Here is a 13160-nt window from a genome sequence, read left to right on the forward strand (position 1 = left end):
AGAGCCCAGAAAGATGCAGTAGTGAGGCTACCAGTCTAAATCAGCAATTTTAACCAAATTGGGCACAGTTGGAAGATACAGTGAGAGAGCTATAAGCACAAATGTGTTCATGGGTATTGTCGTCTTTTTTTTTTTTTTTTTTTTTAATTTCTTTCAGTATCTAATACAAAAATTATTTGCTTTTCCCAGGTGTCCTTTTTTACATCTCTGTGGAATCATCCTTTTTTCACCATTAGTTGCATCACTCTAATAGGTTTGTTCTTTGCTGGAATACACAAAAGAGTGGTTGCACCGTCCATGTATCCTTTTGCCTTCTTACTGTCTGATCACACGGAAGAGTTCACGTGCTGCGTATGTTGGTTCTCTGTGGACCGGCATTAAAAAAAAAAAAAAAAAAGCCACACGCACGGGGGCGACGTGTCCCGCGCCGGCACCAATGTGCGGAATGAGGCAGCGCTCTCCCCTGCTCTGAATCTTCCGAGAGAAGTCTCGCAGAGCATGCGCAGCAATTCCCGCGCCGCTGCCTCGTGCGCGGGCTTCTCTCGGATTACTTTGTCCACTCGGGTGTGCAGAAGTGATGCTTTCCCACTACTGCTGCGGGGTGTCAGTATTTTTTTTTTTCCTTTTCGTTTAATTTTGTTTCTTTTCAAAACACTGCAGTTTGCGCAAATGTTTTTTTCACGTGTTTTATTTAAATTCTTTTTCTTTTTTTCTTTTTCCTCAGCTTCTCTCAGGTAAACCCAAACAATATATTAACAATGCCAAAATCCTCAACTAAGGGTAAAGCACGTTTAAATTGTGTACTTTGTCACAACAAATTAGCAATTCAGAGTGTATCTGCTGCTTAGGGGGAGTGCCCATAATACTAGCGCATGTAAGGCCCATGGTGACCTGTCCCCGTGGGCACTGCGCTGTTGTAAAATGAAGTTGAAATTGCATGTGGCTGCGTTGTCCTCAGAAGAGGAGTCAGAATTTTAGAGAGTCAAAGTGACCCTACTGTGAGTAGAAACCGAAACAGTAAAAAAAAAAAAGTAAGCAAAAATGTTTGGAAGATCTGAACCTTCATCTAAGAAGAGGAAGCAAGACCGTGCCGTATTGCATGATTCGCTTAATGCTGCGGCACCTGCTTCTCTGATACTGCACCGGAAAACACAAAATACTTCAGCCAGTAAATCAAACTCCTTTTGGGCTTCGAAGTGGCAGTCAAGCTTGGAGAGAAAAGTTTCTTCCTCCTTGGCGTTGTAACACTCGTAGCTCCTCGACACCAAAGATTGCTGCCTAGTTGCCAAAAAAAAAAGGTTTCTTCGCTTCTGAAGAGCGCGCACATCTTAGAGCCGAAGCGCGGTTCTTTCCCGGCACCAACAGCACATTCTTCCTGCATTAGTTCTGCTGGCAAATCAAAGCCAGTTCTGTCCAAATTGCTTGAACGCATATCCTCTCTTGTTAAAGGCTCTGTCGCATTCTCCAAAACCATCATCAGTCAGATATCTTAGTGGAACAGCTAGGTCACCTCTTGTGATGAGCCCTAAAGAAACTGCAGCAGGAATGTGAGATCCCTCCCTACCTCCTCTGCCTGAATCATTTACCAATAAATTATGGAAAGATTTTTTTTTTTTTTAATTATATGGTCACTCCCAACATTGGATTAAGCCCTTATGATGAGCCTTCCTCACCTAATGCTGCAAAAAGTCCCTCTTTTTTTTGTAAATTTAACATTAAAAATTCATGTAAATGAATTAAGCAAACGAACAAAAATGAAACTACAAGGAGTTCCATTCCAAGTCCCCGTTAAGAGAGACTGAGAGGAAATAAAAAAAAAAAAAAAAAGCAGGATATTTTTAACAAAGCAGGCTGATCTGAAATCTTTTAGTCTTACTCCCCAAAAGACACCCCTATCTACTTGCCATCCTCTAATTTGCTCCAAGGGCAAAAGTTCAGAAAAAAAATTAATTTAATCTCTTGATTAAATTATCATTTACAGGGATATTCAAGTAAAAAGTAGCACTCAGGTCAATAACTCATTGCTTCAGTTGAAGAAAAGGTTTCCTGCGTGCCTGAGTAAATTGAGATACATTGCGGAAAATTTGTATTTTCTGACTGCAACATAATTCGTGTTTCCGTTTAAAGTTTTTCTCTTAAAACCAGATCCCTATTGGCTGCTTGAACAAAAAACAATAGGACTGTAGGAAATTTAGTTAAATCAGAACTTTCAAGAAAAGCTAAAATATGTAATCCTCCCTCTTCATCGTTCACATCCTGCTTTGCCTCTGGAGCAGAATAGCATGTAGACAAAGGAAAATCTTTATCCCATATAATTTGCAATATATCATTAACATATTTCTTAAAAATCTGATCAGCTGTAAACAATCTAGTCTAAGGAAAATGTAAAAAATTGTAGCTTCTTAGGTCTAGCAACATTTTCAAGAGACTCTAACTTATGAAGAAGGAAGTTAATTGAATGAATGACTTGCAGCATAGAAACTTGATCTCTAGTGCAAGCAACTTGGGTTTTCATTTCTTCCACATGCTTCTCAATCTCAGTGAAAACAGAAGCTTCTAATGAAAATTCACATACCTGGGATACAGTCCACATCAACATGCACTCCGTGCAATGTCACAGCTGGCCAGATGACCTGCAGAGAGATATCAGGAGGCTCCGACAAAGCCCCTCCCACCTTCTCCTTCTGAAGACACATTGGCATAGCAACGCTCCCTTCAGCAGTTTCTCCTCTAGATGGACCTGCAAACCCGGCGTCTGGAACTACAGTCATCTAATACACTATCTCTGGTGGCTGAGGCAGAGGAGATGCTCAGAGAAATCTCAGCCCTATCACCACTCCTACCACGAGGAGTGGAATCAGTCAGACATTGTACATGAGTGTCCAGGGGGCCTCTTGCTGACACAGAGACTGCAGATGAAAATACAAGTCTCCCTTTCCTCTTCGTTCCCATAGGAAATAACTACTAAGATTTGTCAGAAGGGGGTGTGCGGCTTTGGCTGTGTACCACAGGTCCCACATTGATATAGGGAACAAGACGTACCTCCCGATGAGAGCAGCACTGTGAGAAAGGAAGGTCAAAGGGAAACACCAACATGGCCCAGGTGTAATACAGCAATTCCTTTCCTCCAGCCTCCTCAATGTGCCATTTTTCAAACATCCTCAAGCAAGTCATTCGCATTCCCCAATAGTTATTTCTGATTACGAGGATCTCATGGACTCTAATGATGATGATTCTGTTGTTTCTCATTATGGTGGGTTACATCACCATCTGGTGGCCCCTCCAGACATTCATGAGACTCTGCCAGAAGACCTTTCTTATCCTTTGTCCATTAAAAAGATGACTGAAGGTGTCCCTTGAAGCCTAAAAAACAGCGATTCTTCTTGAGAAGAATTGCCTAGTACTTAGGGTTTTCACCAAGTGCCTGGCAGTAGTATCCGCTTACCTCTAGAAACAAAACATTCTTCTATTCCTGTACCTGGACGATTGGCTAATTTCAATCAAAGAAGCCCACATATCAACCTGTATGCAAACCTTGGATTCTTGATCAATTGGGGCAAATCTTCATTGATTCTTTCTAAAACGTATGCTTTATCAGTTCAGTCTTAGACATGAAAATCCAGCAAGCTTTTTTTGCGGAAGACCACAGCAGAAAATCTAATAAACGTTATCAAGAAAATTTTCAAATGTCACAAGTTACAGCCCAGCTTTTATGCAAATGCTCAGTCATATGGCAGCGATAGTGTTTGTTCCATTGGCCTGAATGCACATGAGAAGCTCAGTAGAATCTGAAAACCAAATATAATCAGAAAAATCAACTATTAAAACTACAGAATCCTTGAATTGTCACGGGAGCGCTAGGGAGCAGTCCCAATTCCAGGGAGGTTAGTGTGCCCTTGGACCACGGCGCGACTGCAGAGGAGCACCGAGGCAGGCAAGACTTATCCAAGCAAGGGCGGACAGGCTGAAGACTGGGAGCCCTGACCTCTGCCGAACCTGAACGAATCGGAAGAGACCCAGCAACACAATGCTGGTCTCTGGGGTAGCCCTTTCGGACCTGCTGCCTGGAAATGGCAGATGCAACAGGACGGACAGAGGTCGAGGACAGGCGATGGTACTGGAACAAGACTAAGACACTTGGAGACATGGTCAGACGAGAACACTAGGCGAGTGGACAAGGCTAAGGCAAGGCTGAGGGTTCAGGATGAAGAGAGGAACATCGACACTTGATGAGTGGATAGAGGACAGAAGGGTTAAAACTCAGCATGAAGAGGAATTGGGCAACACTCAAAGAAGCATCCAACCTGGACAGAGGCTACAGTGACCCAGCGTGATCAACACACCTGACAGATCAACCAGAAGAAGGCTAAACTTCAGACCCGGTGTGGAAAACACACCAGAAGGTCATCTCGAAGCTGAACAGAGGACAGCAGGAAGCTAGGAGTCTAATCCAGAACCAGGACATCCAAGGACAAGGCTTCCAAGGAGAGAAGCCGGAAGAGAAGGACGTCTGGAGACGTAACACCTGAAGACAAGGACACGGGATCTGACGAGAGACCAGGAACCATGGACGAAGACAGGACGAAGGTCCAGGAACCACAGAAGACGACGAAGGATTTCCCATGAAGAACGGAGTGCCTTGAAGCTGGAGATGAAGAGATGTCCAGGAGCAGAATGGCTCCTTGCGAAGGCGCTGGAGGACTGGCGAAGGGCCCTTTTATAGGGCTGAAGTGAAGACACCCTGATGACATTATCGAATGGGACCGTGAGGCTACTCCCCCCATGGGCCCTTTTAGAAGGGAGAAGAGGTGTGGCCGCGTGCCTAAGGAAGGCAAGACTAGAGAAAGCGGCAGCCATGCTGTGGAAAGCACCAGGCTGCAAGGCAAGCCAGAGGCATCGGCGGCTCCTCTAGCTGCAGGAAGCACGGCGGCATAGCCCACCATGCAGAAGGAAAACCTGGGCGGCCTCCTGGCCACAAGGCGGGACAGCGATGGCTCCAACTGCCACGTAAAACTGGCGGCGGCCTCCAGGCTGCGAGAGATGGTCAGGACAGCCTGGGAGACTGGCGGCGGAGGTAGGCTGCTCGTGGGCCTAGCCGCGAGCAGCATCGCAACAGTAATAAATACTGTAAAGAACTCCATCCAGTGAAGGGCAAATACTGTTCATTTGAGTATTGGCTGCCCATTCCTTCCTCCTCAGTCCTGTTTAGAAATAAGACACATCCTTCTAGCGATGGAGAGCTCATTTTCAAGGACTCTGCTCCCAAGGGCAATGGGCACCAGACAAAATACTCCCATCACATCAACTTTCTAGAACTGAGAGCCATTCACAAAGTGATTCAGGTCTTCAAGGTTTGTATATGAGGCTCCGCGACCCAAATGAAGGCAGACAATCAAGTCACTATGTTTTACACATCAATAAGTAAGGTGGCATGGGATCCAGAATTCTTTGCCAGGAAGTTGTGCAAATATGGAACTGGGTAACAGACAAATATTTTCCTAATTCGCTTAAGCTGAAAACTTCAACCTCACAAGTGGTCAGTTCACCAAACAACTTTCAACCATGTTCCAGCTGGACTGGAGTTGATAAGTCCTCTGTACCTTTCCAGTGATACCTCTAATACAAAAATACTTTGAAAATAAGAACCGACAGAACTTAGATCATACTTATAATTCCTTACTGGCCACACCAGCTGTGGTTTCCTTGTCATGTCTGGTTGTCAAACACTGACCCCCATGAGGCTTCCTCTTATTCCAAACCTTCTTGCGCAGTTTGACGGTAAGCTTCTCCACCCAGCTCTTTCATCTCTAAGTCTGATGGCTTGGATGTTTTGAAAGCTCAGTGATCCAGTTTTCTCTTACTCACAGCAAATTAACCAAGTTGTACTTTCCATACTTGTCTCTTTTTTTACAATTTTTCAAATGGAAAAGCTATAAGAATTGGTGTTCTCTCGAAGCATGGACTCTTTTTCCTCTGAGAATTCAATTCTGGAATACCTGTTGTATCTCTCCAATTCAAGTCTCAAGACTAACAATTTTGTAAGATCTCATTTGAGTGCCGTCTCAGCCTACTATTTCCAATGGAACAACATCCTATATCGCAAGATCTAATCATCTCAAAGGCCTCTAGGACCTAAAGCTGCCTCTGAAGCACCCAGTGTCCCAATGGGATGTTAATACAGTGCTAAATGCCCTTCTTCATCCTCTTCTCAAAACCATTGACAAAAAATCTAAATGGCTTTCTTGTTAATTAGTCTTATTGTGCTTACCTCGGCACAAAGAGTGAGTGAATTATCAGCACTAGTCACCTATCCTTACAGTTTTTCCAGGACAGAGTAGTTCTTTTGTTTTCATTCAGAATTTATATTTAAAGTGTCCTATTTTTCATTTAAATCTGCCCATAACATTACCTACTTTTTTCCCCAAAACCACATTCTTTGTCACAAGAACAAATCCTTCATTCACTAGGCTGTAGGTGAATTTTACTTTTCTACCTTCAAAGAACAAAAAGCATTAGGAAATAGTCACAACTTTTTGTAAACTATGACTCTGAGAAGCAAACCATTTCTAATTGACTATTCAGCTGCATCTGTTTTTGGGGCCGATGCAATACAATGCACTCAGCCGAGCGCACCGTTTAACCCACCGTCGGGCGCTAATCCAGCGCCTATTTAATGCACGTCCGACGCGGAGTGAATGACTCACATTTATCGCTCAGCTGTTAACGCCTGCCTGAGCGCACTGAAAAAACTTTCTGTACTTTTTTTAAAAGTAAAAAAAAAAGAAAAAGAAAAAAAATCTCTGCTGCTATGGTCGGCGTCGGTTTTCATAACTGGCAGACCACCGGTAACCGAAGGGTCGTGTTAGCAAGGAGGCGCTAAGGTCGCGCTAGCGTGACCCCCTAATTTGCATATTGCATGGTGCCCCCCTCCCCTTGAGGGCGCCATGCATGTGTTTAAGAAAGCGGGCGCCGAAAAGCCAGCGCCTGCTTTCCGCGAATATTGCATCGGCCCCCTTTGTTACCATCAGTCAGAACTGTTACTGCATAAGGTAATCCAGCATCAAATAAGAACAAAATCTGCTACAATAGCTCATATAAAGGAGCATCAGCTCAAGGTATCTGTGCATTTAAAATCCTTCAACTTCTCCATCTTTAGAAACGGATTTACAAAAAATAGATGCAGTCCATCCCCTGGGGCGTGACAGGTGTTCTCCGTGGACAGCATACACACAAACCACACAATACCTCTCTCCTCCCGGAAATTGAAGTCACTAGCTACAGATTATCTGGGAGGAGCTCCCATGGTCGGCGGTTTTTTTCGAAGATTCAGAGTAGGGGGAGAACGCTGCTTCATTCCGCATTTGTGCTGACAGATGACATCACCCCCATATGGAAGGCTTATTGTATGTTGTATACGGGGAAAACACCTATCGTAGGTAAGCAACCTTGCTGTCAACATGGTACATAAAAAAAAAAATGGCTGAATTAGGCCACCTAGGAAACTTGTGAGCAGGAACATCAGTTATCAAGGATTTAACCTTAGCTACTCTAATTGTCTCTCATCTTTCCCCTAAACTAAATGTGATGTAAATAAATGATGGTGATGAGGTGCTTGAATTCTGAATGCTCAGGAAAAATGAGGGACTGTTGTAGTAGTTAACACTGTGCTGATGATCATCAAGGCTTCTGATGCTCAAGAGATTTTAAACTTATGCTAATTCACCTCCCTGAAGCAACAGCAAAGATACAGATTGCAGCGACAGGGCTGGGCAGTTGTGTGGCTTTTGTTCCTGAAGAGCTGCAATTAAATTTACATTTGTTAACAAATGCCATTTTACAACCCCTGGTGATATCCTCTTAAGGTAAGGCTAACAATTGTTTAAACAGTTATGACTAATGGTTAAGAGGGACAACATTTCCTAAGTAGATAGTTCCCAGATGATACAATTTTCTTTCAAGCTTTAAGAGTAATTTAGCTGAAACAGGCATGTCATTAGAGGAGGTGGCATGAAGCTGAAGGGATTAAAAGGAAGGAAAACAATATTATTAATTTCACAATGTCTTGGGCTGTTTCTTGCCCATCCAACTGTGATTTACTAGTGAGTGTGGATTCCATAGTAGACTCAGCTGGAGGGTGGAGTACTTGGATGGGACTGTTTTTTTTAATATGTGCAAAAGTCCCCAGGTGACATTGCTACCAATCTTTTTATGTTAAATATTTGACCCTTTGAAAGATGTGTAGTGCTGTATCATAAGGCTATACACCCACAGAGCAGCATTATAACCCAACTGATTTGTACGTTGATCGTGCTGAATGTTATGAATAGAGATGCAAAGGGGTTAACTTCTGTCTTACTATCCTACCTTCCTCTTGCTTTTCTTTCTCTCCCAGCTAAGGCTGGGCCATCTGGGGAAGAGAGTGATAGACAATGGTGTGTCTACCCGCTCTGCTTCCTTGAAGGACTATCTTTTAACTGGGAAAGAACTAACAATATGAAATAGGTACCAATAAACATCCTTTTGACTGACTCAGGATTGTGGAAGCAAACTGACTTGAAAAGATTTGGTGCCTTTATTTTATGTAACATTAATTTTGTCCAGAAGTGAACTCTATCATACTTTAAAAACAAGTGCGTTTTTAAGTTGAGATTTTGTTTAGCAGCTTGAAATGCCACAGAAGTGATTGGTTGCAGTGAGAATTCCTGGGAATTGTATATAATTGCCGGGTGGTTGAATCAGTCAGGAACAGCTCTTAGGCTTAAGTGTTCCTTTAGATGAAGAACCTCATTAACTGCCTTTCCTTGACAACACCCCATGCAGAATAGCGGCACGATGTCGAACCGTCTTGGCGGAATATAACATGTCGTGTGATGACGTGAGTATTAGGCGTTCTACTCTGTCTACAAGCACAGAACGTACACAGCTGCTTGTATTTGGGGCAAGTTTATAGCATTTTCATCTGTTAAACTATTTAAAACAGCTGTCTGCGGTGTATATAAAAATGTTTGTTAACATGAGCTGCTCTTCTAAGAACATGGCGCTGACACAGATAAAAGCAGACTGGAAACATATTGGGGCTGGCCTGGTCTTCCGCTGCCAGGTTATCCAGGCCCGGATATGCTGAAGAGGCAGTGCCCCCCAGTCCCTGAGGAGAGGTAATCCCAGTCGTTGCGCAACAATGACACCTACTGTCCAGATGTGTAGGGCCCACGATTGCACGGCCCTTGGCTTAAAGACTGTCACTGAGATGACTGGACTAAGTGAGCTGGGGGAATCCCCAGGAATTTAAGGATGAAGGTGTTGGATTTTAGCTCCCATTCTCATTCAGCTGGAGGCCCGAGGGAGCAGGGGGAAACTGTCAGCCTATTCTCCACCAAAAAAGGCACAAATACCGAATAAATAACTGCTTTTGCAGTTTTACAGAGAGAATGTAAACAAATTCACTGTTTCAGTTGTGCATGTGGTTATGTATTTTAAAAAAAGGAACTGATTTCTAATGGATACTTTTGATTTTGCAGCTGCTTTAATGTTGGTATTAAGCCGCATAACTGGAGTTAGCGATTTCTGGGTGACCCTCAGTCTCAGCCATTAATTGTATCCCCCTGCTGGGAATATTATTTCCTATATTTTTATATGCCTCCCTTTTTCACCCCTCTTACTTGCAGCCAATTTTGGATTATACGGGGATTTTTTTTTTTTTTTTTTAGTGCTCTTGCTGTTCTGTCTGGCAGCAAAGGGAGATGGATAACACACAAATTAAATGTTGAGTTTATTATATCTGTTGAAAATGTATTTACCTACATATATACGATCTGGTGCGGTAGGTCTGTGCAGATACAAAAGACCTGTTAGCTGTAAAGTTTTTTGGCCTAGAGGAATTGCTGCGTCCTCTTGATTAAAAACGTGGACGTCCAAAATTTATCCTGAAAGGACTGAGAAGAGATTCCATAATCTGCATCTCAACTACTTTATTACCTTTCTTAAATGCAAGGCAAGGTAACATTAAAGATACCAAAAATGTTCACTCCTGATTTCATTCAGAACTAGATGGGTTTTATTTATTTATTTGGTTTCCGTGGAGTAGGGCATGCTCAGTGTGCCTAGTCAGAGTTCTAGAAATTTTGACACAAGTGTTCCGTGCTGGGCTTCATTGGATGATGTCACCCACATGTGACATGTCTTAGGAGAACGCCTGTTACAGGTAAGCAACTCTGCCTTCTCCTGCACTTCTGGGTTCCAGCTGTGGCTGTTACATCCTGAGTTCTTCCTTCACAACCGCCTGGAATTGTGCCCCCGGTTGTAACATCCTCACTGCTCTGTCTAGCCCCAGCTATCTCAGTGACAGTCCTCTGCCAGGGGCCACAGCCCAGCATTCCCTCCAAACCCAGTACACCCAGCACCCTGATTCTGATCATTAACTATTGCCATGGTGCCATGGCTGCTGCTCTCTCCTGGGGCTTTGTGCACCCCCTCTGCTATGTCCCCAGTACCAGCTGGCCTAATAAACAGAAGCCTGGCTTGAACTGAACCCAGGTATTTCGCAACAGTTTTTGTAGTTTTGAATAGGTTGTGTGTGGGTTTTTTTTTTTTTTTTGTTTTACTCTTGTTTTATGCTCTTTTTGCAGACTGGAAAACTAATTTTGAAACCAAGGCCCCATGTCCAGTAGCCATCTTTGCGTTTCATCACAGGAACTGATAGTCTGCCTCTACCTTAAGATAACATAGCAGCAAGCCGTACTGGGACTTGTCAACTGCATGTGAATGTAAAGTCTTATTAGTACCTAATTCAAAAGGTGGGTAACGTGCCCTGTTTGGACAGATGAATGCAAAATCCCCCAGGGTCTAGTGCCTCATACCATCAGCGCTTTCAATAGGTTTCTCTTCAGTTCAGTATTACTGTGATTTTGGTTCTTCAGCTATAACAAAGAAGGCAACTTGTGAATGAAGTATGTACAGTTCGACTATTGCATAAAAATGGAACCTCGTGTTTTTAAAATATATTTTTGCAAACTACTGTAAATAGAGAATCAATGCCAATTGTAAGCATCTTGTGTGGACTTCTTTTCCGATGTATCAGTATTCAAAAGGACATATACACTTGGCATTCCCACAACTTTTTATCTATGTGCTTACTGTCGGCGTGTTTTCATTTCATTCCTCGTTGCTGTCAGAGTACAAGAAAATGGATTGCTAGGGGAAGGAAATGTTTTGAAAAACTAAAAAGTGGGCTTTTTATTATATAAAAAAAACTACATATCCATAGAAATGTTTTTTATTCCTATGAGATACATACATACAGCAGCCATGTTTACCTGCTTGCATATTACCTTCTGCATGAAACTGGTGAATAACCCTGCCTTATTTATTTTTATGTCCTTATCTTTGCCGCCGCCCCCCCGCATGTAATGGGCAAAGATAAGGAAATATGTTTTCAGGGAAATTAACCTTGCATTCTGGCTGGATTGTTTTTTCATTTGGGTGGCGTCTATTAGTGACGTGCCATATCGGTTTCTGATAGCCGCTCGCCTTCTCATCTGTGCTTTTTCTGAACGTTGATGGTATCAGCCGCTCTTCAGTTTAGGCGTGCGGAGGAAGCAGCCCTAAGCACACAGGAGCTGGAGATCCCTTGTAAGTTTGAGCCTCCGGCTTTCCATCCCCCTCACAATTGCAATCCCTTTAGCAGTCCTGCTCGAATGACAATCTTGGCAACCCGCCGAGGGAAATGAGTGTTTTTAAAGGACCTTTGTTTATGAGGGGGCCCCACTCCTTTAAGAAGTTTTCTTTCATTTTTTACTATTTTTTTAGGAAATAAGAATGAGAATCCACTTGTTGGCACTTGCATCGGTCTTCTCCAGTGCAGTTGCCATTTATAAGAATGTTGGGTTTTCATTCTTTAAATAAAGAGAGACAAAAAAGCAATATATTTATTTATATTTAGCTATATTTTTTATATATTTAGTCTGTTCAGTGTTTGGGATAGTTTTAGCTTCATGGCTATCATAGTGAATAGCTAATGCTTCTGGGATTACCGTCCCTCTGGTTATTGCATTTTAATGCAATTTATAATGTTTTCAGAACTGTCCAGAAGTGCATTTAGGTTTCTTTTCTTCAGATAAGATTTTGCTGTCAGAGAATCATGTACCGTATGCAGGAATTTGTGCTGTGATGGAAAAGTGGTGCTTGTTTAAAAGCAAAAGGGTAAAATATTTCAAGCCCTTGATTTGGAAAGGAGGACACTAGGGTCCATCTAGTGTGCCCAGTTCATTTCAGAAGTCCAAGAGCAGCACCACTGGTGTTCGGCTGATGAGTGGAGCAAATGTTGATGCCCAACATATGTGATTTTAATGCATACCCAATGTAATAATCATCCTTTCAAATAGGAACTTGGCAGAATTGTAAATATTTCAATTTCCTGGAAGTGTTTTGTTTCGTTTTTTTTAAATAAGTTTGTGTGTGTTTAAACTATTTTATTTTTTCTTTCTTTTAAAGACATATGTGAAATATTTTAAACAATTTTTTTTTTTTTTTTAAGATGCAGTGCATCCTCACCCCAAGACTTTTTGCAGCAAGGCCACATATTCAAATGTTGGTTTTCAGATTGGATTTAAACATCTGTAACGCTGAAGCGAAGTGCTTACATTCTAAGGGGTGTTCTGTACCATTATATTTGTGTTTGTAATTGTAAACATTTTAGGTCAGATGTGCGTAAAATAAATACTTTCTATGAAAACAGTGAATTCTGATTTTTTTTTTTTTTAAAGTGATTCCATGTGCATGTCTGGTATTGCAGGCAGTTATCTTTGTGTGCACGCACCTCTGTCAGGACCGTGAGTGAGCCTGAGCCTACCAGATTTTTGGAAGCTAAGCAGGGTCAGCCATGGCTAGGACTAGGTCAGGAGGCAACTTTTGGGGAAAATCAGATGCTGTGGGTTGCAGAACGCAATGGCAACGAATTGCAGTATCTTACCAAGAAAAAGATGATCACGTAGTGGGCTGTAATTCCCAGAATCTGTGAAAATAAATAAGATACTTACCTCTTGTCAGCACCCTGTCTTCTCATAGTAAATATACAAACGGTTGCAGAGCTGAATTTCAGATTATAGCGCCCATAGGCAGAGGACGGGCGTGGAGGGATCAGAGAGCAGCTGGGTGAGTCCCAG

At 42.6% G+C, this 13160-nt stretch overlaps 1 protein-coding gene across 4 annotated transcripts in view; it reads left to right on the forward strand.

Annotated features, from left to right (window-relative positions):
• CNEP1R1 (CTD nuclear envelope phosphatase 1 regulatory subunit 1) overlaps positions 1–12730 on the forward strand; it is a 53423-nt gene extending 40693 nt beyond the window's left edge. For 2 of the 4 annotated variants that reach the window (XM_029608503.1, XM_029608502.1), the window contains 3 exons: positions 190–299; positions 8821–8938; positions 10626–12730. In XM_029608503.1, the coding sequence (XP_029464363.1) occupies positions 190–299; positions 8821–8938; positions 10626–10667 (270 nt within the window). In that variant the 3' untranslated portion in view covers positions 10668–12730. The remainder of the gene's footprint in view (positions 1–189; positions 300–8820; positions 8939–10625) is intronic. The other 2 variants (XR_003857710.1, XM_029608506.1) reach the window with 2 other exon arrangements.
• Positions 12731–13160: the final 430 nt, after the last annotated feature.

Source organism: Rhinatrema bivittatum, chromosome 7 (assembly GCF_901001135.1).
Source record: "Rhinatrema bivittatum chromosome 7, aRhiBiv1.1, whole genome shotgun sequence".
In the NCBI taxonomy this organism is placed as follows: Eukaryota; Metazoa; Chordata; class Amphibia; order Gymnophiona; family Rhinatrematidae; genus Rhinatrema; species Rhinatrema bivittatum.